The following is a 27,312-nucleotide window of genomic DNA, read 5'->3' as shown; positions in this document are numbered from 1 at the left end:
CTTGAGACTAAAAAAATTCATTTCAGATTTGAGCTTTTTTTTTGTGAAAGATGATCCATTTGTTGCATTAACAAAACCCCCAAATCAAACCCCTCCAGAAACACCCTACTGTGTTGTTTTTTCTTTACGAATCACTTTTGAACACACTATGTCACAAACATTTCTCAGAAGTTGCAAGCATTATGTATAGTTTAGACCTATTTACCAGTTGCAATTATTAGATGCAAGTCAGTTAACATGAATATTATATATTGTGCTGATGTAGGGCTTCTTACAGTATTACAGAATGTTATTAATTATACACAGTGAACAGATTGCCAGTTCATGGAAAAGCATTTCAAGTTTCCTTAATACATAAGTGTGATGTGTATAGAAGGTTAAAATTACTTGAATGSCCAAAATTCTGTTTTCATATTTGGTTCAAAGTACATAATGCTGTTCATCACTATCACAGAACCTTTCTTCAACATACAGAATATATTTTTGATACATTTTGATTCAACATTTTGCTTAATTTCAAGAGGCTATTAATGTCTTTTTAAACTGTGTAGTGGCTTARTATAGGCTGTGCAGTACTGCCTTTTTATTTCTGCTTTGAATGTTTCAGAACAACTTTCATTAGCATAGCTTTTAAGTGTAAATGTCAGGCATCTCATGCTTGCTTGTTACATTCCAGGTAGTCAGTGGAAATCTGCTTTGTTCCTTGTGGAACAGTGCACATTAATTTTGCTTGTATTAAATCCTTARTTTGAATCAGTTCTCTCTTTTGTCACCTAGTAGCTCTCAGTCTAGGGTCTCTTGGCTGATGTAAATAAGTAGTTAATGTCAATTTGGCAAGCTTGCATCCAGTCAGYAGAATGGCAGACTAACCTTTTTCCCCCTTCTTTCTTCCTGTCCACTTTTTGTTTATTTTCTTCTCCCTGGTGGTCATTGCTCTCTTGCATTTATTTTCACAMCCTTTGTGTGCCTAAGAAAATGATGTATGCAACAGCAAAATTGCATTTGTGACAGTGGGAAAAGACATAGAAAATAATACACAGAAAAGTATGAGATGTTACAATGTGCAACTTTGACTGGTGTGCACTGCCTTAATTTTGACAAGACTACTCCTAGGGAGTCAGGTGATACACCTTAGTTCTCTTCCTGGGGTTAGTAGTCAGCATTTGGGAGTAACTTGGAAAAAAGGAAGAGCTCTTCGAATCTGCAGGCAAAGCAGGCAGCTTAGTAGTAATTAGTATCTCCCACTTCCTGCGTGGTTTGGTTTCCATTTCTGCACCACRCAGTGCTAACACATTATGCCTATTTGAGTGAAAGTCAGAAAACAGGGAGGAAGATGACATGATAAAAATCAAATACTAGAGTGTATCTCTAGCCCAGAAAAATCCAGGCTCAAGTGTTAGAAGTTCCTTTAGTGTTAGAAATACTTTTTAGCATCTGTAAAATGCCTGTTGCGGTTACCTTGCTGCTAAAYTGAAATAGATTTAATTTTAATCTCATGCAACTCCTAGCCAAAGTTTGGACCTAGAGATCACTCTTAAGATACGCATTTCCTTTGTATCCTCAGAGCATTTCAGGTAATGCAGGAGCTACAGAGCAAAGCCTATTACTGTGTTTTCTATCTTTAGCATTGCATGTTTGCTAATCCAGTTCTATGAGCATTAGTTTCCAAGGTATTATCAGAAATGGCTTTGTGAAGTAGTGGRTGGAGTATCTTTCAATGAAACGAAGTAGGTTTCCTTGTAGAAACAAAGTGATCAGGTGTGAAAGAATAATCAATTGAAATGGGTCATTTTTCTGTTTTCATGAATCTGTCTTCTGTGGTTGCAGTGGAAAGGAGGCGATAAAATAAATTTCAGATTTTTTGAAAAAAAATCTGCCACCTATGTATTTTCRTGTTTCAGAAGTGGACAGAAAGAGACCAGGGTTGCAATATGCCAGCTGTTTTCTGGCAACCAGCATTATCCAAGAAGGGTAGCATAAAGAGTGCTGAAATGTGTGTATAACACAATTTTGTTCACTAGTGTGGGAAGAATCAAATTTCAGAAGTRCAGGTTTGAAAGGTATCATCTTAAACTTTTGTTTGTTCTCAGAGAGAATATGACATGTTTTTCACTACATACCTGTCTAAAATGCCTCGTGTTTTCTATTCTGCTGTTATAAAACAGAATAAAAAAGAGAATATTATGAGGCTTGGTTTTTCCCCCCCCCCTTTTTTTTTTCCATTTTGGTTTGTTTGRCTTTTTCTGTTTTAAGTAACAGCTTTCAGATATCTGTGTCTTTGGAACTTGAAAGTAAATTTAACCTGCTCTTTGCTTAACAATATTTCTTATATTTGCCAATAAAAAGTCTTAACTCAGACAGTTTCTGTTCTTATTACTGTGAAGAGATTAAYGAACTTTAGCACTGAAATACAAAAATAGTTAAATCTTCTTTGAGCTAAGCTAGTAAGCTCTTTGAGGTGTTGTATCATGTATAGAAGGGCTGGTTTGGGCTTTAGGTTCCTGTGATACAGACTGCCAGGAAATTGTAAAATGAAAAAAATCAGAACTAAACTTCCCACTGTGCATCTTGAAATTTCTGATGCCATTTTGAAAGTGTTCAGTGTAGCAGAGTTAGGCCTTTCAGCAAATAATCATGCATGTCACTCCAGTTCTCACTAACACATTATTGCTAAAACACCTAGAGGCAAGGTAGTTTAAAGCCCAGGRTGTCCTGTAGTGGGTAGTGGTGTTTATGGTTATATCTGTGTGATGCATTTTGGGCCGATGTGTGGTTGCTTCTCCAGTATTTCCACTATGTTAATGTGCCACTAAGCTGGTGCTGACAGATCCCACTTGTTAGTGTGGATGTGGTACAGCAGGAGCAATCATGTGGCTTTCYGCTGTTTCAGAGTGCACACAGAGCAAGCAGGGGTCATCTTGGCCTGCAATATGTAGAAGCAAATGCTGATGTGCCTCATTGCATTGTGCCTACCTCAGAGGAGGTGTCTGAGAGAAAACATTCTGACGACAGTTTTGGTCTTGCTCACGCTGTTGCTGCAGTTGACAAAAGCATTAAGCTGGCCAGCTGGAGAGGAATCCCCTATTAGTATAAACACAAATAAGGAGAATTAGACTGAGAGTTCAGAATGGATTTGCTAATACTAGCATGGCACTGGAAYAGTGTTTGCTCCTCTCTCTAAAGCRTAAGGTAAATAGAAAGTATGTAATCACTGTCTTAGCAGAGCTAAGGACTTCTTTTCATTGCAAATTAGATGGCATCATCTCAACCTGTAGATATGTTTATGACTTGTGTCTGCTTTTAGAATCTCCCACTGTAATTTATTAGAGTTTATACATTCAGGATTGTGTGGACACAGTGGTTACCTTGTGTGTTGTCTCTTGTAAAACTTGCCTTTCACAGAACAAGAATGAGATTTTAACAAATTCAGTCATAAAATAAGGCAATATCCAGCTACTCCAAAAGACAGGGAATTTTACAGTTGCATCTCTTGAGGTTCTGTTCTGCAAGAATAAAAGCAGAACAAAAACCCTGTATTTTTCCTGAGTAGTTCATCTGTTGAACATATGRTGTGCACTTATGCATATACTGCTGTGATAAATAACTAAAAAATACTCCATATATATTTTTTTGCATTTTTGTCTGGTACTTTCCATTATATAGCCCCRAGTAGATATCGAGAAAGAACTGCTTTGATTGGCATTGCCACTCTCCACCATGAGGAGTACAAACATGACAAAAATGCCTGTTTGTAAACAGCRGCTCTGAATAGAAGTGATAATAGTTTTTAAATCTAGAAATGAAAACTATAGGTGATAAATGTTTGGGGTACTCAATTCCTTCGTAATGTTTAACTAACCTCATCTAGCCCTTTCCCATGTTAAATAGACTTMCTTTTGTCCTGTTTTGTAGAGTGAMAAGGTGAAAAYAAAGATATCTGGGTTGCTTTTCAGATCTTGTGCTGGGATCCCATGTGCTGGGATCCTCACTTCTCCTCAGCTATCCATCTTCATCAAATATGTTCTATCACTGCAAATTTCTGAGCCATTGCAGCCATACATTTTWAAAAAGCCACAAACAACCCCAAAAAGCAACAAAAAAGAATAAGCAAAGCAATTACAGAATTTCTTCCTCTTAGTGTAGAATTCCTGGAAGCCCATCCTGGTGAAAACTTAGCCATCATCCACATATGAGTCTTAATTTCAGTAGGTATTAATAGTGGAGGCTCTAACACAGTGAGAGTCTTGCAAGATGTAGCCTTGTGGTTTATATAACCTTTCAAATGTTACTGTAAAAAAAACTGTAAAAAAAAATGTTATTGTAAAAAAGCCATTGTGCTGTGCCTCATGCACCTGAAACTGTCAACACAGAGCTTGAAAACTGATCCCCCAGGGAATGTCTTCTGTGAATCACTGAAAAGGAAAGCAATGAAACAGTRTAAAATATCAGTGGCAGCTATGATTCATAGCGTCTGATTAAAGCGGTGCAGGACATGTTGTGCAACAGTATGCAGACAGCAGCTTTGATATGGTAATGCAAAAATATTACAAAGTATATTCCTAAAGCAATTTTCAGGAAGATTCTGAGCGCCAAAGTGAGTCAGAATATAGTCACCTTTGAGGTTATTCTAATTATCTGTGGAGATACGATTTATGTGGATTGTTATTTTGTTGTTTCTTCTTTTCAAAAGTCAAGCTTTTTTCTTTTCCTTCAGAGCTTAGCATTTCTGTAAATGTGACTTTTTTTCCTTTCTGTTATTTTCCAGGGAAATATTTGTTGTCTCTTTCCGGCATTGAAATAGAACCTGAGAAGCAGAAAACATGTTGGAAACAATTGGTAAGTTTGGTTTCTTTTTTTCATCTGTATCACAGTATTTTTGTGACCAAATCAACAGAGTGTGATAGACTCAGGATATGGGTATATACTGCTGAGAGAGGTTTTGAAAAAGTTGTGTAATGYGGTTAGAAATGCATGTTGTATTTGGGCTTTTGTATTTAAGAATTAATATTGTACAACCACGTGTTTAGTATTTAATTTTTAGCGTACTGTCTTGATTTCAGTGTTTTAATCTTTTCTGGAATTAAAGGTTTGCATGAAAAAGACAAAGTTTTCTATTATGACCATTTATGTCGCTATTTATTTACAGCGGTCTGTAGCCACAGTTCCTATAACTGAATTTTAATGAAGGCTCATTTTTGTAACCTATTTCTTGATGGATAAAAATATAGTTGTTGGCTTCTGTTTTGTGCTCTGCCTCTTGACTTCCCGCTTCACTAGACATATTTGGGTTGGGATTTTTGTTCAAAACTGAGCCATTCAGGTTCTTTGTAGTTTGAACAGTAAAGAGAAGGGTTATATYCTTGTTTCTATCCTTGTTTCTATTCCTACAGATACACATCGGGCCCTCCAGGCCATGGAGCGCTTACAGGCAAAACTTCGGGATCGAGGTGATATTGCAAATGAAGAGAAACTGAGTTTATTAAAATCAGTGCTGCAGAGTCCTCTCTTTAATCAAATTCTGAACCTTCAGACTTCAGTTCAACAGATGAGAGATCAGGTAGGAAAAGAAGYCTTTCAAGTGCAAGGGAAAACTTGCTGAGGTAATGCAAAGATGTGTGTGTTGCACAGTGAAATAGCTTAAACTACACATCTGATCCAAAGGTTCAGGGACATACCACATTGACTTTTCTGGGCTTTGTTGGGGCCATACTTTGCAGTGTAGGGAAATGGTGATATGGGAGGATAGCATACGTCTTTCTTTCTCTCCCCTTCCAAAGGAGCATGTTTCCTGTGAGGTCTTAGGACTTCTTTCCTGGGAGCCTTTTATTGCTCTTTTGTGTCTTACCCTGCTAAAATGAGGGAATCTGTGGAATCATTGACTTCAGAAGGACATGAAGATCTGTTTTGTACTTGGTATAGGAATAAAAAATCAAAGAGAAGCCAGAGCTCATGACTCCTTTTTGCTTGCTCAGGGTATTAAGCATTAATTTTCTGCAGGTTTTCAATAAGTTTGAGAAAAGGGTCAGCAGCTTGGCTATATTGATTTTATTTGTTTCTACAATTTTCTTGTCAGCAGGATAAGAATTTGAAGAATATAGAAAGTAGTTCACTAACTGAATTAGGACTAAACTATGTGATCTGGCTTTGCAAAYAGTTGTTCCTGTTGGCTTCTGCAAGATGGGCAGCTCTGTCTGGTATGCAGAATTGCTGTAGTGGGAGGAAGCAGACTCTGCACATGGATGTTATCATCAGTGTGGAGCCACATCTGGTCTCTGACCAGAGTGTAGTGGTGAGAATTCCTTAAAATCCTCACAGTACTTCAGCTTTGTGGCAGAAGAGTGAAATGTGGCCTGTTATTGTGTCCTGTGGATCATCTTGATGCTATTTTACAGAAACAAGAAATATATTAGAATGGTGTCTATGCTGTATTCATCACCATGATTTTCAGATTTTGCCTGTTTAGTATTTAGAGACTTGGCATTGGAGTAATTTAAATAAACCTAGGGAAAAAAAAAAACTGTCCTGAGGGTTTGTTTGCTCTGCTATTTGAAAATGAGGATTTAACAGTGACATCCATGAATGATGTGAATTATGTAGTGAAGACCCTGGGAACATGTAGTGAGAACTATGTGTGCCTGAAACRTTAGTGAAAGTTTGGTGAAATGACRAACTAAATTTTTGCTTCTGGACATCAGCTATGAAATAAAAGGATGGTTGTCTTTTAAATAAATTTGCCTAAATTAGAAAATGAAGCAGCTGATACTAGGACAGGTAACTTAAGACATGTATTTTTAAAATRCACATAATGATTTCGCCTTCTGTCCTGACTGCAGGTTTGTCTGTGAAGTAACTTCAGTGATCTGTTCATGTGGCATGGTACATATGCTGTCTAGTGCACAGGGGAGCTATTTGAATGTGAATTACCTTTTTTATGTGTGCTTATATGAACGCTTACACATGTAAATAWATGTTTCCAGCTTTCCTAGATTTGTCAGCTTTTTATCCTGTATTTTTTCTGTAGAATTTCTTCCCTACAATATAACATATGATTGTCTGTTTTTATTTTGTGTTATTTATGTATTTAAAAAACATACTGAAACAGAACAAAGAATAAAAGCCTGGAATAGAGAGTTACRTTAAAAAAGAATGTGTTTCTTGATATTTTCAAAGGTTCACTTTTGAGGACACCCTTCAAGGACACCCTTTTCACAACTGGCAGGGTACTGTGCTCTTGAAACTCTTAAGCACAAGTTGATGAAAATTGCAAGGCATGTGAATAGTGACTAGGTTTTTTGGCCAGAGCTGTGCCAGACTGAGGAAGGAGACAAGTTTTTGTCCCAAATCAGAGCTGTGTTTGAGACAGGATGACAAATGGTGTCSAGTTATGCAATGACAAGATGTTGCAGCCTCTACCCACTCCAACCTAAGATTGCTAATTTTTTATGTTTAGTGATGAGCTCAAATGACTGTTGGAATTGGATTTGACTCTTCCTAAGGTGAAGTGTAAGAGTCTGTTTAACTCTCTTATGTTTTTAATGAGTTTTTAAAGAGCTACAAGACCACTGAAAAATTGTAAGAAGGTGATCTTTTAGGAAAGTATAGTTTTAAAGAGAAGATGGGAGCAGAGAAGCCAGAATGTATCTGCTATTTCCAAGTAAAATAGATTACTTGCAAGTATCCCASCAGAACTAGGTCAACCACTGAGGCTTCATTGTGGGTCTCTAGGGGCGACAGTAGATTTGACGGTAAGGATATATTCCTGCCTTGAGGCACTAAGTCTGGAAGGCATAGAGATGACAGTGGAAGTCCTGCCCTCTGTTTGTGCAGTGTGTGGACTGTGAGGGGTATGTTGCTTTATCGTAAGACGTGGTGCTAAAGTCAGCAAATCTGATACCTTGATTCTTACTGGTAGGTGCTTTAAAGTTGTGGGTTTTTTTTCTTAAATGAACAAGCAGGATTTGTTTGCRCTGCAAAACTGTCATTGTGAAGTCAACTGAAGTAGAAAAGTCTAGGAACAACAAAGGGAGTTTTTTTTAAAATTACTGTTCTGACTTTGAAAGTCATTTGAGCTGGGGAGCTCTGAAGGAACTAGTTTTTTTCCTGTCTTTCTCTATACTTGTTCTTTTGTGAATGCTTGTTTTCTCAGGTTGAAGAGCAGTCTCATTGTTTGAAGATAAGGAAGAGCCAGAGAAGAAAAGCAGAGATTGTGGTGYTTTAAAATTTCAAAACTATTTTGTTCTCTTTATGAAATATTTTAAAGAAAATGCTCAGAACATGCTAGCATTCCTCTCCTGCTTCTCTTTCTTTCCTTTTGTCTCTAACTTGTTCATCTCCACCTCTTGACCTCCCCCTGCCTCCTTTTCACTCAGAACTCTGTCAGAACAAAATATCCCTTGGATGGTTGGGCTGCATTCCTCAGGGTTTTTTTTGTTTGTTTGTTTGTTTGTTTGTTTGTATTTGTTTTGTGGTTTTTGTTTTTTTTTTCCTTACTTGTGAGTTTGACCATAGCTTTTTCCTTACAGTGTAGTGGTTGGTGGTAGCTGGATGTCAGTGTTAGAGTGGATTTAGGGAAGAAGTGAGAAACTGTCTTTTCATATTGCCTGTGAACACTTGCTTAACTCTGTACTTTGCACGACTAGAGATGTTTAGTTCATATTTTGAGCCCCTTTTGGCAAAAATGCTGTTTGCTCTGTGTTTTTAAATGAAGTGCTCATAAGAAATACTAATTTGGGATTTGCTTCATCTGCCCTGAGGATGGAGTCATAAAGGTGCAGCCAGCAGAGAGGTGCTGGTGCCAGTTTCTTTTCCTGGGAGCATGCAGGCTTTCTTCTGTTGGGCTTGCAGTGCCTCTGGCTTGTGTTTCATGTGTGATTGCTATTGCAGCTAGCCTTTTTGCTACCCAGGACTCTTGCAGTCAGTCTTGTGCTTCTTGGGGTGTCCCAGTGCCACTGCTCAGTGGCTGGAGCACAGAAATACGCGAAGTTTGTTTTTGTCTAAGTTGAGACCTAGTAATGCTGAGGGCATTTCTTTAGGTGTTGACACACTGCAGACATGATTGTGTAGTTGTCTTTCTGTTAAGAAAGTATTTTGACCTGCTGCATGTAAGCACTGCTTGTTTGTATTTAGTGTCTATCTGTGTGGCTAAAACATTAATTTTGTCGTACTCAGTGGTGTTTATGAATTTTTCTTTTTATCTTGTGCAAATTGTGTCCACATAGGATATATTTCATACTGTGAGGAGAAAGCAAATCAAGAAAAAATGGCATAAACCAGTTGATAAAACAAAGCAGTCTCGTTGTTATTTCTTACAGTGATTATACAATCACAGTGCTATAAAATGACTTCTTAATGGAATTATGGTGATTGTATTACTGAAAAGTAGTGCAATTTATAAGTTATAAAAATAATTTTATTTTAAAATTTGCATTTATAGTTTATTTCTCCTTCTGGAATGACCTGTACTTTTATGTTTAGCATGACTATATGGCAGTTCTTCTCTACTTTCTCATACTATAAGCCTGGATTTCAGGAGGGACTGAGAACAGAGTGGTCATCACATTTCTGCTACTAGTTCATCTGAGAATTCGGAAYTTCTACATTAAGTACTACTATGAATGTCATTATAAGTGTTTTAATAGTTTTTAAAAGTGTAATCATGTCTGTTTCAGAAGAGGACAAGTGAAATGTGAGGTGTTTGCACACACACCCACAGACACAGACACATAGACACACAGACACACAAATACACACAGTTTTGCTCTGTTAACAGTTAAACATTTTTTCTTGGAATTCATTTTTTTCTTGGTATTTCAAAGGTCCGGTGACATTTTATGTGARGATGGCTTCATGTTCTAAGCACATCCTCCACTGAACATGTGGCTGTTTAAAAATGGTGTGATGAAAATGAAGGGTTGCTGTCAGTCACTCTTGATGTGACCTTATTCAACACTGCGTTGTAGTTGTGCTGTTGTATTGAAATTTTGTGAGAAGCTTTTAAAGTTCTAGTTAAGCTAGTGTGAATTTGAGGGCTCTTTTTTCCTTTTTCTGATATGTATAGTATGCAACAYTTCTTTTCAGTGGTATTTGAACCATCATGCAATGAAAATAATCAGCATTTTCAGAATAATGGAGGTGTTACTTAGATATGTCTTAGAAAAACTTGAACAAGCTTTTCTTGARCAACATCTTTTACTTTGAAATGCAGAAGGAATGGTAGAAGTCAGTCAATTCCTATACGTCTTCAGTGATATCCCAATTCATAAAAGTATGGAGAAAGGATGACATTTCAAATGGAGAAGGTGGTCACTATATTGCCAGTTTGAACAGGATTTGGTCAATGAAAGCRTACAGTGTAAAAAAATTAATTGGCTTGTAACTACTTCTATTTCAGCATGAGAATGCGCAAGTTCTGTACCAGGGAGAAAACCATAATTCCCTAAGGACATTGTCAAATATTTTTTGAAWAACTACTTCTGACTTAGGTAGAGAAAAATGTGGTGATCCAGGTGTTTCAGGTGGAAGTTAAAGTGCCCATCATGGCTACTCTGCAGTTAGAACATCTCAAACAGTGCAGTGAGCTGTGTAAAGCAGTCAATCCACTGTTCAGTAGTACAAGGAGAACATATTTAAATCACAGTACAAGATTGAATGGTACATGAAGTGTTTTGGATTCAGATAAGGCATGTAATTCTATTCATAARGGCAGTGTGTCATACTCCATAATCTTTTATTTTTGATGTGTAGTTCCATTTTTTCTTTGCTGATTATGCATACAGAGAGTCTTTATTGTATACTTGAGAAGAACAGTATCATAATGTAAACACTGTGATAATGTTTATATCATTCATACTATTCTAAAACTGTCAGAATTTTCATTACTGTYGTTTGACATAGATTTTTGTGCATGATTTTTCTAGTGCAACTTGTTCCCTGTGCATTTGTGTGTAAAGAAGTACTCTAGATGCTGGAAAGACATAGGCTTTTTATCCAGAGAGAGGTTTCACAAACTGAGATTGTGTTAGCAGTCTGCACATTATGTGGTAATGTGGAATAAATTTAAAGCAGTGGACCCTCAGCTACTATCAGTTTCTGTGATGTAAAATTCTGTTTGCATCCTTTTTTTGCCTGCATGGCTTGCTCCTTTTAAAGCAGAAGGTATTCTAGCTTTCTATACATTGTTTCAAATTTTGTATTTAGCATTACTGCAGAATTTTCCTTCTTTTCTCCTTTTTTTTTTGTCTTAGAAAATGCCCGCACACTCTACTCAAAGTGGGGAATTCACACACAGTTGGGTTTTATAAGACTATCAATAATAGCAGTGACTCTTGCCCTTCTGCCGCCCTGAAAGATGAAACATTGGGAAGCTTCTGCCAAATTAAAAGGCCCCCAAGATGTACTAATGCAGTAAGAATGGGGCTAAGTTGAAGACATTTCATGTCTTTCTCTAGGTTGTAATCATACTGATTGAAGTCATTACCATGCTCAGCTGCCAAGCCTGGTCCATTTAGTTTAAGGTTCCAAAAGCTGCACCAAAGYAGTCTAATGAGCTCTCACTAACTGACATTAGGTAAAATAGGTAGGTTTTACTCATACTATGCTGTTGTTTGTTTAGGCTAACTTAGCTGCCTTTGCTTGAGAAGTTGATTAGCTCTCTAGGGACTGCTTTAACCAAGAGTGCTCTGAGGATGATAACCCATAGCAGAAATGGTAACTCAGTGCTGTTTTCTATAACGAGCACTGCAATTTAGGAAATGAACTTGTATCTGTGACTTACTAATATCAGACCCATATTCTATGGCCTTTGGGTGCACATGAAGGAYAGTTTATATCTGCATTCATACACTTTTAGGCTGCTTTATATTGCTGTAGAAATGTAAAAATGTTTTTAATAGAACCAATTAAGAATGGTTAGGTGCAGTGGTGTTAGATACTCCTAGGACTAATAATTTCACCCGTGACATTTTTTTGTGGAAAGAAGCATAACAGCAGGGTCTATAAGAAAATTGGTAGCTGTAGTACATAGTGATGAGGAAATGCTGACCAGTGAAATTTGTTCTCTGTGTAGCTGTGAGATTTATTTAGTTTTTCATCAATATCCATGTACTTTTTTTCCTTGTGAAGTAACTGATAAATTTGTTTTTTTTCTTTTTCTTAAATACATATACTGTAGAATAAGTTTGTTCATGCGTGTTTACCTCTAACATTGATTGAATACTTCAAGATACTATACTGATGGGAACAAATGAATTTTTGACAAGARTATGGAAAATAATTTTAGTTCTCATAAATTTCTTTTGTGTTTTATGCTTGGACTTCACAAGTGTACATTGATAAAAAATATTGAAGATAATTTTTCTTAAAATTGGTGTTTAAAATTGCAAATTGGAATTTCAGGTAGTTTTAATGATCAGTTGGCTTATGATGATGCTCTTACCTAATGAGAAGGTTTCTTCTGTGTCTGTAAATCTGTGTTACCATCAATCTTTTACAGGTAAATATTACACCTTCTGTACATTCCAGTGGTGAATTCCCTCAGCTTTTTCATCATGGTGTCAGTGTGGGGTCCTTGCCACTCAATGAGTCATATTTGCTGGCTCAGCAGAATGGCAGCCCAGCTAATGTGCTAGAAGCATCAATGAGATCCATTACACCTCAGATTAATGGGAAGTTCTCTAGTGATGACTTTGAGCAGCTGATCAGAAACATGTCCCAGGTAACCCTGTCATATAATAACCACAAAATAAGGATTACTGATTATCTAAAGATTAAGATACATGCATGTGCATTTAAAAGGAGTTATGACACAAACCAGAGCTCGCTTGCTCTGTATAGTAAAAGTAACCTTTTAATTTGAGAAACAGTTGGTAAATGAGATAGCAATTGAAAAACTAGCCCTGACACTGTCACTTGGGAGTTACTGTTCTTAGCTGACCAGTGTGTGTATCATAGATCAGCATACCATTTTTTTTTTCCATGCTTGTTGTAGAGCTGCTGCTCTGTGCATGAAGGAGATACTTTGTCAGAACATGCTCTTGTGTGCATAATTCTAGCTAGTTCTATTACTTTCTTGGAAATAAAATGGAAAATTTTGACCTTGCTATCCATTGTTCTGTAATCTCATGGCTTCTTGTAGTAGGCAGAGATGGTGCGCGAGTCCCTTCAGTGGCTGGAGCTGGGAATGCCCAAGCATATATATTCTCGGATTTTTCTATTTAATTTGTAATATAATGGGATAGGAGAAGTCTAATGGTGTTAAGGAGAGCCTTTTTCACAGTCCAACTTTTTTCATCTTTTTGAAATTCATACACTTTTTCTGGTTTTGCTTGAAATTTGACCTGTACCCTCTAAAATAGATGTATATCCTACTTTAGTTACTACTAAACAAGAACTGTTCATTTATTTTTTTGTTCCCTGATTTCCTCTTCTGGGCTATAGTAATACTTATTTCTCAAATATTTTCCATATGATTGCAAGAAATCAGAAAGAGCCACTATGTTTTAGTTATTATTATTTAGGTTGTGTAGTCTTGCCAAGCTGTAGCTGTCAAATTTGAAATTAATTTCTGAGTTTTTTACCACATTCATTATTACCACTTTTCAACATTTTTAACATTTGTTTATTTTTAACCTTTTAACATTTGTACCTTTTTTTTTAACTTCTGCTGAACAGGGTCGTCTTGTTGAGACAATTGACCTTATTAAACCTCTAAGTGGTGGTTTGGGCTTCAGTGTTGTGGGACTCAAGAGTGAAAACAGGGGAGAACTAGGAATATTTGTACAAGAAATCCAGGAGGGAAGTGTGGCACAYAGGTAAGATTACTACTGAATGTTTTACTATGCCGAGTGTTAATGTGACACTGCAGTTTAGTTGTGTTACTGCTGTTATTTTTGTGATACAAGGGTATGTTTCTCTCATATTCTGAGGATCATTTCAGATGTGAAATTTCTTGCCACTACAATTTATGTAATGTGGAACAGAGCAACATATGAACTATTCTCAGTTCATAAAATCTACAAATGTAGTTTCCCTGGGGTTTTTAAATAGAGAAAAAGGAGAAGCTATGGGTTTGTGTCATGTCTTTTAAGTGTGTCAGGTTTTGCAGTCGCTGAATGCACTGAAGAACAATTTAATGTCAAAAAGTCASCTGTATCTGGCAGTGTTATTTGCTAGGTAGAGTTCTGTTGAGCAGGTGTGAAACCCAGATTTAAAATCAAGATAGCCTTGACCTAAAGTCAGAGATATTCACATAGATAATCAGCTSATGTAACAGAAGCTCAGCAATAATAATAGCTTGCTGAAAGCATACTTTAGACTTTAAATCTGATTTCAAAGCTAATATTGAGAGAATATGCTGTTAAAACTGCCCAAGGAAGCACACAACTCTGTGGCAAATGGCAGCAGCACTGGTTCATTGCAAACTGGTGAGGTGTGTCACTGATCAGGATCCTTGCCCGAGGTGCTTTGTGRTGTACTCTGTACAATGTATGGGGAGGCTGTCATGTTGGTGCTATTTCTTGCCTTTATGGTGCTTTGTAGAGAAATTTTTGGATTATTTGTGATCTGAGCATTTCTAAGTTTAGCGAGAACATGGGCAAGAGAGACAAGAACTTGGTCTGCAGATCTAATTGTAGTTAATGAGTTACAAAATATGGCATGGCCTTGTATCTCTACAATATTTCTTAATATGCTTAAATTCCACTTTCCTTTTTTGTTTGGTTTGGTTTTGGTTTGGGTGGAACTTTTTTGTTATTGGGTGKTTTTTTTTCTGTTTGTTTCCTTCCCATTCGAGACGTATTTGCTTTTACTTCACTTACTGCTTGGAGGTGAGATCGTTCTTTACTGAATGAGGTCCTACCTAATTCACTGTTAAGAAATGGAACGTTCAACAGCTGTTACAGGGCTTGCAAGTGAGAAAGGATCTGGCAATAATAAATCTTTGAGAGTACTATGAAGAGCAGTTAAAATTCACAAGTGAAATACTGTGGGTTGAAGCTAAAGAGTATTTTTCCTGAATGCTCTACCTAGCTTACAGTGTAGGTGCTCACAAAAGCTGGTGTAATAGTGATCCTTGTTCTTCTTGCTGCCCTGTGTTTTCAAAGAATTGYAGCTTTGGGATGCAAAGAAGACATGGAGGAAGGAGATGGTAATTTAATTGTGTACGCTTCATACATTTCCTTTAGAGTAGGTCTGGAGAAGCATTCAGTATGTAATTTTATGGTGATGCTTCCTATATCAGAAAGTGAGGAGTTTTTGTTAATTTGTTCAGAACTTTTCCCCCCTCTCATAAAGGGATCTATTTTACCATTTTTTGGGGGAGTTTCTTTTTTTCCCTACTTTTTTTCTTTCATTCTTTTCCTTTTTTCCCCCTTGTTTTTCAGCAAAACAAAATTGGTTTCTGTAACATATTGATGAAAATGTATTCCTCTCCATGGTTTTCTGAATATTCAGGATGGGTGCACTGAACAAAGTGGGGCACTTGGTCTGTAAAGCAAGAAGCTCAAAGTCAGGACAAACATAAGTTCCCAGGCTGTGGTTGGGAGCGACTGAGATTAATATGCTTAGTCTCGCATGGGGGTGCAGGGAGAAGAAAGCTAGCTAGGGGGTAGTAGCCAGGAGAAAGTTGGCAGTGGGATTAGCTTCAAAGGGAGCAATCACCAGGGTGCCGCATCAGCTCCTTTCAGCAAAACTGCAGGGAGGGATTAAAAAAGTAGGGGGAATAGAGACYAAGTTATTAAAAACGCTGGAAAATTGTCAAAATACTGCAATTTCTGTGGCAACACTTCCTTGATTTTTCTTGTTTATTTTGTCATCCCTCTTCCCTGTTTACACCTATGTAACAGAGATGGAAAGCTGAAGGAAGCAGATCAAATCCTTGCTATTAATGGACAAGCCCTTGATCAGACAATTACACATCAACAGGCTATCAGCATTCTGCAGAAAGCAAAAGATAATGTCCAGCTAGTTGTGGCCAGAGGCACTTTTCCTCAGCTCATCAGTCCTGTAGTTTCTCGGTCTCCATCTGCTGCTAGCACAGTTTCAGCCCATTCCAACCCGGTGAGTATACCCCAAACATCTGTATATTCAGTTCTGGGCATGCATGTACTTGCTGTAAATAGTATTTTGAGTAATTTTTTTGTAAATTGTATGTGCATTCCTTCACAGTTCTTGAAGTTTTTCTTCTATTTATCTTTGTTGTACTTTACCCGACAAAGAAAATATTCAGGTTTGCTGGGAGAAAATCTTCATCTTGGATGTATTCCTTCCTCCCATCTGCCAAATTATCTGTATCCACCAGTGCAAATACAGCGTGTTTACCTTACTTGATGAAGCTTTATTTTGAGATCACAGTAAACAGGATCTTTTTTCTTTGCCTTCTGCCTTCTGGTGATGCTGCATCACCAGCTGGTTGTGTTTGGTTTTCTGTTGTCTGTTAGCATGGGGGCTCCAGTAAAGGAAGAAGATGCACTTTAGGACCCCCAGAAAAACAACTCTGCTACAATTCTTCTCTTTTGAGAGCTTTTGCACATCTAGATATAGACAACACAGTTCTGAAACATAGTGATATTATCTCTACTTTCTCTTCCTCTTACCTTACTCATGTAATGGCTTGTTTGGGGATGAAACAGCCTATATTCAATTTCTGTAGGTTTTTCTGTTCAGTCATCTATGGCCCTTCTTTAAGGGAGTCAAATACCAGAAGTGTAGAGAGCACTGAGTCTGGGAAAAGTAACTGTTCTAGAGGGTTTTTTTTGAACATTAGCATAAAATCTTTAGTGAAGGAATGTCAGAATTATTCTTTTTCTCTGTGTGCAGGAGTACAGCTAACTGACATAACTTTTTCTGCCAGCATATAGAAGAGGCCTGCTCTCTTTCAGCGTTGYGATGACACACTTCTTTCTCAATGTGTGCCTCTGTATTTGCTGAACAGCTTCCCTTCCTTTCAAACATGCCACAGCTGCTTCTCTTTTTTTTTAGCATGCCCTTCTCCATTCTCATGTTCTCTTTGCTTTCAAATACAGCATACTAGGAGCCCTTTTTTTTCCCTTCAGACTTKGCTTGATCATCCTTGATTTATGTAAAGACTGTGGCTTTCCAAGCACATATCACAGAGCTTTGAATATATAATACCTTGATTATTCAAAAATAAATGCTTATTTCAAAGTTGTATCTGGTATAGCACCAGCTGAGGTTTTAAATTTCAGATGAGTTTACTGTGTGAGTTCTTCTTCAAGATAAGGAACACCMTGAGCTTCCAACTGTCCCTTCAAGTGGTGCCCATGTGAGCGAGCTAGTACTTGTCTTTCAGAGCAGTTTTGTTCTTGGCAGAACACAATCAGCCATCAGAACCCAGAAGTCTTTGTTCATTACATGGGGTAATTCTGCTTATACCTACCTCACAGTACTTGGTTGGGGTGTCAGCCTTAAAAAGGATGAATTGGGATTTTGCTTTCACCTGTCCTTTGTTATAATGGCTCATGTGAACATGCATTTATTGGAAGATTTTAATTTCCAGTCCTGTGAGGTTTCCTATCAGCAATATTTACTGATTGCGAAGGGACATGAACTTGGGCAATCCTAGGTTGCTGCTTAAATTTATTCAACAAGTTCTTGAAAGGTGTAACKCATTATCCAACTCTGGCTTGTACCAGAGAAGTTCCACCTGTTACAGAATTAGTAACTTATTGATTAAATATTATGTAATATTACACCTAATAGTAATTTTAAGAAAGGTATATCCATCCTCCTACAGCCTTCCATTACCATAAACTTGCTCAAGAAATAAACAAAAATAGTTTAAAAATTATAATGTATTAACATGTATTAACAGTTTGACTTGATAATCTTTAAGGTCTTTTCAAACCTGAACGATTCTATGATTCTAAGTTTTTAATTGTTTGCAAACTTCTGCTTATTCCTTTTAGGTTCACTGGCAGCATGTGGAGACCATAGAGTTGGTGAATGATGGCTCAGGTCTGGGATTTGGGATAGTGGGAGGAAAGTCAACTGGAGTGATTGTTAAAACCATCCTCCCAGGAGGGGTGGCTGATCAGGTAATCTCAACCTACCTTCCTGTTACTATTCAGTAAAGTGTGAAGTTACTCTTTATACTTTTATGCTCAGATTACACAGTGGTACCTTTTATTCAAATAAGCATAAGGAAAGAAATAGTGAGTAGTGAAATTTTTCTGCAGTAAGGGTGTGTTTAGTGAAGGAATCTCTGCATTTGAATGTTAAAGCTGGATTAGGCTCTGTAACATTATGTTTGTTTTGTGTAGATGCATTTAAAGTGTTAATTCTTTCATGGGCGTACTGGCTGTAATCAGGGGTAGAGGAGGCTTCAAAGATTGACTTGCTGTGCCTTAACAGCTGAGAACATCTGCTTCTCTATACTGAGTTCACTGAGGCTTGGAGCAGGTATGTGGCTTATATGTCTGCTTCAAGACACAGGCTCTGCTCATGCCCAAAGGGCTCATGTGAGTTGAATTTGGTTATGCCAGCTCATTTCAGGCTTGTTCATTGGACTGGTACTGGGCTGCATTAGTGATAGTCAAGGCGCAGGGACTGGTAGTCTTCCATTTATAGCAGTAGTAGCCTGATAACAGGGCCTGGAGATGCTTGGACAGGATTTACTGGTGTAAATTTACTCTTTCCCCTGAACAGGTAGATAGGTTCCTTTTACAAATCTGTCTCTGTAATACTCATCATACAGCCTAAATTCATTTGAAGCTTTTTTATAAATTAAAAGTAAATCAGTAGGAAGTAAACTAGTGTAAAGCAMTATGGATAACTGGATCACAGTATAAGAGAAATGAATTTTATTTTGAAGTCATRGTTAATTCTTTTACTGCTACAACTAGTTTTTTAGTAGATGTACAAAGCTGAAYGTATGTTTGTATGCTGTCTTTTGGAACTGTGCTTGAAAATGAAACCCAGAATTCTGCGATCTACATGCAGTTGTTAAATGCATGTAGATCCAGTGGGAGTAAGTGTAGCCAAACACAATTTTTTTGCTGTGTGTCAGTGACTTCTTGAAAAACAATTTCCTAGATATTTCTGGAGAAATTCCTAGTAAAATTAATGTGCCATTAGRTAATCTTCTTTTCTTCTCCATCTTACCAGGATATTGACTTGACACCCAAAAAATGTCATCTGATTCATATGTCTTAAAAGTGACTAAAGCTATGTGGTCTTTTTCTATTTGTGTGGTACATGGGAGAAATGGCATTTTTCGTCATTATTTTTCCTTCAGCACGGGAGACTGTGTAGTGGAGATCACATCTTGAAAATTGGTGATACAGACCTAGCTGGAATGAGCAGTGAGCAGGTGGCACAAGTTCTAAGGCAGTGTGGAAATAGAGTGAAACTGGTAATTGCAAGGGGTCCTATTGAGGAGCCGCCTCTACCAGCAGTTCCWCCAGGCACGCCAGTACCCACCTCCACACCAGAGAAACAGGTAAGCAACAGTGAAAATATGTAACCCATAGCAAACTTCCTTTCCTTTTAACTGCTGTTTGAATGTCTTTTGTATTTATGTTCTCAAAAGCTAGTATTTTTTTCTCCCAGTAAAGCTGTTCTCATCTGACAGTCTGGGAGAATTTAAATATAATGAGTCTGCAGTGCAAGGAACTGTATTCTTGAAGACTTTGGGATTAAGACTTAGGACTTCCATAAGTATAATCTCATTAACAACTTGGTTTGGATTGCTTGTAAGGGTATGTTATTACATTGGGACAACTGAAGCCACACAGTCTTTTCTTCAGACTAGTTGGCTATTCAGCATTTCTCCTTCTGCCTGCCTTTTTTCTTCCCATCTAATTTCATCTGTTCATCAGAACCTCCTTCCTTGTGCCAACCAGCACACAGATGCTAATTCTTTCCTACATCACCTGGCACTGCTCATTTGCTAGACGTTTTCTATAAAAAGTCAGCCAGCTGCTAGTCTTACTCCCCTGCTGATTGTASTTTGTATTGTTACTCCTGTATAACTGTCAGCTGCTTAAAAAGTGCTGTAAATATTATCATGACTTGTCAGATCAAAACTGTTACAAAACAGATAATTTGCATRTTTGGTTTCATGGGAGTCAGAAATGGTACTGTTTTGCCACATATGGCTATGACCAGATATATTTAAATGTGAATATATGTTGTTAATTAATGAAAAGAAAAAAATTGTTGGTTTTGAGCCAACCTCTAGATAGAAGTTTTTGTCTTACTTCTTTCCTGTTGTTTTTCTAGACATTTTCTTCCCAGTTACAATGTAGATGTGAGACAAGTTGCATCAGAAGAAAAAGAGGCCTTGCAATTTTTGCCTGACTGTTATGCAACCATTTATAATGGTGATACCATTATTTGGTRTCTGTTCATTGTAGTGATATCTGTGAAAACCCAGCATATCTTAATCTTTTGTAGCTATAAGGCAAAGAAAGTTAATCTTAACAGGGAGTCTTCTGAGCATCGAAAAGGAGAGACAACGAGTACTTTCATGTCTTTACAGCACTCAGAGATGCAAAACATGTTTAAACTTTCGATAAAAGCCCTAATATTACGTGTCTGAAAAGCATYTCTCAAAATGAAAGCTGAATTTGACTATTCAATCTACATATAGTTCTTGAGTATTTGCCTTTTTGAGGTTATGTGATGCAGTGTTAAAAGATGGATCTGCATCTGCAGGATGTATATGATTTCTAGTACTGAAGAAATAGTGAAAAGCCTCAAAGAGGCACAGTTTGTGGTTTTTGCCACCTGCTTCTCCATATATATACTTTTCAATACGTATATTGAATTCCAATACCTGGCRCATCTCTCCTGGCAGGAGGCAAACTGCTTCTTCCTACCCAAAGTCACATTCTTGGAAGGAGCACCCTGTTAACTGTCATGCAAGATTTATTTAGGTCAGGAGTGAAGATGATTATACAAACAGCTTGTTTTTTTGGTTTCTTCCTATCAAAGATGGTTTGGGTGGAGTCTCCATGATGCTCTGAAAACTACTATTGAGACCAGAATGGCTTTGCAAAATGGGCACTTCTTGTGATGTTACCTGCAGATGTCTATCCTGTAAAAATTCACGAGGCTATAGGAGTTGGATCTCTTTTTTAGTGGCATTACCTGTGGCCAAAACAGTCTGGTATCTTCAAACAGAGGGATAGTGAATGCAGTAGAAATTTGTTTTTCTTGTGTTTAATTTTGGTTTCTGGTGGAGTTGCTTAGATAAAGAACTTAAGTCAGATTCTCTTTTGGTGAGTAGCATCTAGCTCTCCTGAAGTCTTTTTTGGCACATATGTACTTACCTGGTCAAACTGGGTTTAGTTAGTATCTGCCTGGTTGCCATATTGGCGCTTTAAAAAATACTAGCTGCTATTTGGCATGCTCAAAAATCTTGATGGATTTTTACTTTGTAATATCTGATTTTAAATATACACATAATTATTGGTTCCCATCTAAAACCCATGAAATTAAAACCTTGTGTACGTAATTATATAGTGATATCAGATATGGAAATGGCTAATAACTATCTCTTTTAGACAGCTGAAAGATGAAAAATTTAAAAGAAAAGCATTTAAAAGGTTGAAAATTATTTTTATAATTGATTTTGATAATTAAATTGATTTAATAGGTTAGAGGTAATATTTCAGAACCATGAAGTGATGGGGAGGACATGTGCTGTTTTTTTCTCTGATGTACAAATAAAAGCATAAGCACATTTCATACTTTTTTTCATTGTGTTTGTATTTCATTTTGCATGTTACCGGTATTAAAGAATGTAATGAATTTTCAGASAAAACAAAGCTTCCTTTCTATTCATACTTTTCKTATTAGGAAGATGCTTCTGTTGATAGCTGTGAAGATGGGGAGAAATTCAATGTTGAACTCACTAAAAACAACCAGGGTTTAGGAATAACTATTGCTGGTTACATTGGAGACAAGACATCAGGTAATTGTCAATTCCTGTACTTTACTCTGAAGTCTGTTGCATCTATGGTGTGTGCATCAAATTTGATGTACATTAATTTTGGTATAGCATCTCTTAAAAGAGCCTTGACCATCTAAAATCTATTTGAAGTTTGTAGTGGAAAAAGAATTGTTTTCCTTTTGTAATAAGGATGTTCACAAATAAAGCAATCAGAATTATTATAAAATCCTACCTTAGGATTTTAAAATGCGTTTTTATCTTCACTTTTAGCTAAAGCTTGTCCTTAGGTGTTTTTGAAAAGCRGTTGTGAAATAGGTGGAGCCCTTTTTTGTTGAACTAGCCTTACAAGACAACACATTAGCATTCTGAGTAGTTTTGAAAGGTATTGTTATTAATTTTTAAACAATGTATATAATGGTGTTGCCAGATCAGAAATTCTTTACTGACTTCGGGATATAATGTGTTTCTTCACCTGTGGGTTGTGGCAGATGATAAATAAGATTATTTAAATAAATAAATGCAGAATAGTTAATGTACGGTTGTTTATTTTTACTTTGTAATTCCCACTACATTTTTCAGAGAAATTATCTGGAACTCTGTTAGGCCTCACTAGGGGACATTTGGCAAATTCTGCATTGCTAGGAAAGGGTATTTGYTGAATGTGTCATAACACTTCTCAAAGAGCTGTTGATTTGATTTGTACTGCATGTATATTGCTAGAAAAATATATGGAGTGGTACATTCCATATTATTGGTAGTTTATAACTATAGTTTTTTGGATTAGAAAAACTTCCACAGGACCAGACAGTCACAGTTTGTACAATTTCACTGTTTAGCAGCTTCCAGTAGAATCTTCAAAAGACAAATTAAGATGTAGAACATATGACAGATTTCTGAGCATATTTAAACTGATTTAGTATTTGGGTATTATTAGTCTTCAGTTTGAAATCACTGTGCTGTATGTAACTATGTTAGAGAATATTCTTGTCTTAGAAGCTGTTTAGGTAACTCAATTTTGTAGCTTAACAGTCGCAGAACAAATTTGCTGTCAGAGAAGCAGCAATAAAACTCCTGGAGCAAGAAGTTCCATGGCTGGTTTTTTTTTTTGTGAATGACAAATAAGTTGTCATGTTATCATACAGCTGTTACAGGATATAAGAATGTTTGGAAATTAGTAGGATCATGCAAAAAACCTGGGCCAACAGGTGCTTAAAAAAAAGCCAAGCACCCCCCCCCCCCCATCCCCCCAAGAAAGAAAAAACAACCAAAAAACCAAAAACCATACCAAAAAAAGAAGAAAAAAATTGACTTGTCAATGACTTGTGACTTGTGTTTTTACTTTTCCTGAACTGAATTATTACTCCTCCTTCCTTGAAACTCTTGTCATATTGAGGTCCAGTAAAAAGTTAGCTTGAGGTCTTCAAAGGCTCTGACAGCTTTTAAAATGTGTTTTATAGTGCATTATCTTCACATCAAGAATATTCATTTAACGGAGCAGGAACATTTACTGAGAGAAAGTTGATGCTGTTAAGATTTTTGGTAGCAGTGTTCCAGGACTTTGACCATCAGGTCTGATTTCATGCCAGTTTATGCTGTTATTTTTCCTGATTTCATGTAAGGTGTTAAAAATGTGCATGTAGAAACTCCATAGATTTTTGCTTTATTGAACAGTTGAAGTTGTTTCAAAGGCAAGTGTATTTTTCCTGAAATGTTTTCTTTTAGTAAAATGTCCCTTCTGTAGGTATTTTTTATATATAWTTTTTCTTTCTGATTCAAAAGGAGTAACTAGTTAGTAAATGAAACCTTTCTATTTTGATGTTTTGTTTTGTTTTTTTTTTCATTTGGTTGTGTTGTGGTTTTCTAAAACTGTCCTTTTTGTCAAATACTAATAACTGAAGTTAAAAGCCGGTTCAAACGTAAATCAAAGACTTCTTTGCTTATAACTTTCTCAATTTGACTTTCTGGGCATGAATTTTTAAAGCAGTTATTAACTACATCARAAATTCAGAAATTACCATTGTAGTATACTCAAGATGAATTCTTTGTCCAAATCTGGCAAAAATCAGAGATTATGTTTTTGTTTGTTGATGCTGGTTTCAAATTCAGATTAAAGTCATATAGTCAGTATTTCTTGTTTTGCAGCAAGAATTGTGAATCTGGCATTGTAAGATTTTTAATTAAATCTGCTCCAATGCAAGCAGCCTTAATTTGGCTCATTAAGAAAATAATAATATGTATGTTCTTCTTAAACAATTTCTTTCTTTATGATTGTTTTATCAAATCTTACTTAAAGATTGTCTTTTTTTTTTTTCCTTTGCTGTGACTGGTGCTTTTAGATGCATTATTTCAATTGTTTCTTAATAAATTAGTTAATTTTCCCTATTTCTTTGTCCCAGAACCTTCTGGTATCTTTGTGAAAAGCATCACAAAAGGCAGTGCTGTTGAACATGATGGCAGAATCCATGTGGGAGATCAAATTATAGTTGTAAGTAAACATGGGGAGAAGTGAGATCACTTTTCTGCAAAATTCTGCTTCTTTGAGTTACAAAGAAATGCTTGTGCAGTTCTTGCTTGAAATACTTAGGATCAGAGTTGAAATGCTGAGTCCTTTTTTGCCTGAGTATCTCATCACATGCTTCCTGATTAGGCATGTAACTTATATTTCTTTTAAAAAAATCTGTATTGTATGTGAGAATATATAATTACATAATATATTCTGCTGATCTGCAGAAGGTTAGTAAGTGTGAAATTTCARAGTTTGATTCAAACTGAGCAACTCTTTTCAAAGTGATTTTAAAAGTGTGCCAGTAAAGTTTTAGGTGTTCAGAGAAAGAAGAATGTATTTTCATCCACAAACTGTTGTTGTGTGGTGGAAATCAGGTCCCGAATGTAGGGAGTGCATTTTTGTGTCTCATAGAGCTGTCCTTGCATTTGTGTGAAGACAGCTCTAAGAACAGGTTATGGCCTCACTCCAAAAGTGCCTGCATGTTTGTTTGTGAAAGAATATGTATTTTTGTAATGATTTACGTGCTGAGTACGAATGGCTAAAACTGAATATTCCAAAGTTTGTTTGCTTTTCCTACTGTCGACCCAGGAGAAAATTGAGTGATCTCAGACACAGAAGTATAATAAATATTTTTTAAATGGGATTTGTTTAAGCATAGAGGAAAAATTTAAATAACCCCAGCTGATTTCCAGTTACTTTATATTTAGAATAACACCAAGGGTAGAAGAATTTCAGAGAAGGACAACACATGACTAAGGGTCCAGGGAGAGTCATTCTTTGTGTAGGAGGAATTAAAATAGTGAAGTAAGTGTGTTGTGTAGATAGGCAGAAATAAATAAAGGACCTTAGGAACATAGTATTGTAGGAAGTATTTCAGAAGTTTAAGGCACTGTGGGGTACATGTAGAAATAATAGGATATTACAGAGTTTGAAAGGAGAAGAAGAATGAAATGTGGTGAGTGCTAGTGATAATGGGATAGAATTTATAAAAGCCAAAGTTTTGAATTTCAGAAAAGAAAAAAAAGTTAATAATGTAATCAAAGAGTTCCAAACAGAGGAGGCCAAAATTTTATTCTTTGAAATTTTAAAATGATGAACCAGCAGTAACATCTGGTTGGTTGTGACTGTTTTATTTGGAAATTGAAATTCAGGGTGTTCGTTAGTGGATTTCTCTGTGTCTAAGGTCATTTGGCCTCAAAATGGCTGCACTGTGTAGGTCTTCCTACCACAGTGGATCCATTTGTCTGTCCTTACTCTTCTCTCTCCAGAGCTCCTAGCCATGGCTGTTGGTTTATTCACTCAGTATTTTCTCCAAGGAGGTAGGGATGGCTGAGGTGGTTGAGCAGACAGGTTGCTAAGTGTGCCATGCACAGCGTGTGCTGTATCTTCTCCCACCTTGCACAGCAGATGTACCTGGCCGCACCATGGTGGGTGTTCCTCCCCTCTTTGCTGTGGTGCTGGTTGTCACCAAGCTGTGGGGTATTCCAGTGGAAGTGCTTAGCATATCCAATTACATTTAAGTTGTACAAGTTTTGTTCTTGCCTCTCCACTTGCTTTTTGCTTAGGCTAACAGATGCTGAGAGCTCATCACATTATTTTGCCTTGAACTTTTTCTTCCTGGGTGAACTGAAAATCTTCTTAATCCCACAGGTGGATGGAACAAATCTTCAGGGTTTTACTAACCAGCAAGCAGTTGACGTTCTGCGGCACACGGGACAAACGGTTCGGCTTACTTTGATCAGAAGAGGTCTTAAGCAGGAAAATCGTATTCCTCCTCAGGAGGACTTCAGTGCTTCTGTTGAAAAGGACTTACTGTTCCAAACAGTAGATATTACTGCAGCCAAAGGTAATTAAAACTGGCCTTGCTGTAAGGTTACCTTGAAACAGTTTTCTTCTCAATGGCAAACTGAAAATCAAATGGACCAGATTCATTCTGGGTAACTGTTAACTGATGCCAGAGCTGCTGCAGAGGTTCCATACATGAGGGTGGAATTTTGTCTGCTTTGATTAATTGTTTAGATTCAGTGGTATTATTTGTTACATTTTCAAAGTGAGTGTTGAAAGCTCTATCCTCCATTACACTTCTGACTGAATTGCTTCAARACTGATCCTGCAAATCTTTGGTAAGAAGGCAGCAAATGTTTTATTTGTGCTTAAGAATGAGACCTGCATTCAAAAGCCAGCAGAGAAAGACCCTCCTCAATAAGCATAATCAATCTCATCTCTTTTCACTCTTGTCTGTTATTAGCCACAGATATGAAAGGAGTAGCCTGTATCTAGAGGCTGATAGGGTATTGATGATGTATGTGRAAAATGTTAAGAAGCCAAAGATCAGTATTAATTTTGCTGCTAATCATATGAGATTAGTGAAGTTTAGATGATTATTTTGTGTACTCTGCACATACTGAAGTGTATGTGCCAGATTTTGAAAGTCAGTTTGTTTGAACATGAAATATCTTCACAGGGGCTGGGAGCACAAAACAGCGACATGTTATAGTTTGATGTCAGTAAAAGTATATCCCAAATAATCAATGGAGTTGTAATCCCCACCTTGCACTAGATTTTCAAAAACCTGGTAGCACATTATCTGTATGTCATCCTCTCACTCCCACTTTCAACAGGAAGTATAACTGAAATGTTCAGAATGCTGTTTTTCCAGCCAACAGATGTTCAAGACATCTGATATGCAGTAAAATACATAAGAGAACTTTGTTGCTGGAGAGTTTTCGTACATATGAAAAGCGTGTCAGGTATGCAGATCTCCGAGTCTGCAACATTTTGTTTTCAGTGTCAACTTTTTGAATTGCTCAAAGGAAAAACAGAAGGAAAAAAAGAAAGAAATTAGTGCAAGAGAATTAAAGAATGTTGTATTTAGATATATTTTCTTTCAGTTATG

At 36.8% G+C, this 27,312-nt stretch overlaps 1 protein-coding gene across 8 annotated transcripts in view; it reads left to right on the top strand.

Annotated features, from left to right (window-relative positions):
• The window catches only part of MPDZ (multiple PDZ domain crumbs cell polarity complex component), a 91,081-nt gene that overhangs the window by 2,739 nt on the left and 61,030 nt on the right, over nt 1-27,312 (top strand). For all 8 annotated transcript variants that reach the window (XM_057374522.1, XM_057374526.1, XM_057374527.1 and 5 more), the window contains exons 2-11: nt 4,766-4,836; nt 5,391-5,557; nt 12,491-12,712; nt 13,669-13,808; nt 15,840-16,053; nt 17,922-18,050; nt 19,250-19,453; nt 21,817-21,931; nt 24,307-24,395; nt 26,067-26,262. In XM_057374522.1, the coding sequence (XP_057230505.1) occupies nt 4,821-4,836; nt 5,391-5,557; nt 12,491-12,712; nt 13,669-13,808; nt 15,840-16,053; nt 17,922-18,050; nt 19,250-19,453; nt 21,817-21,931; nt 24,307-24,395; nt 26,067-26,262 (1,492 nt within the window). In that variant the 5' untranslated portion in view covers nt 4,766-4,820. The remainder of the gene's footprint in view (nt 1-4,765; nt 4,837-5,390; nt 5,558-12,490; nt 12,713-13,668; nt 13,809-15,839; nt 16,054-17,921; nt 18,051-19,249; nt 19,454-21,816; nt 21,932-24,306; nt 24,396-26,066; nt 26,263-27,312) is intronic.

Source organism: Malurus melanocephalus, unplaced genomic scaffold (genome assembly GCF_030028575.1).
Source record: "Malurus melanocephalus ecotype Western Australia unplaced genomic scaffold, MMel_1.1 scaffold_227, whole genome shotgun sequence".
Classification (NCBI taxonomy): domain Eukaryota; kingdom Metazoa; phylum Chordata; class Aves; order Passeriformes; family Maluridae; genus Malurus; species Malurus melanocephalus.
Note: the sequence above shows the minus strand (reverse complement) of the source record. Positions and strands in the feature narration are given on the sequence as shown.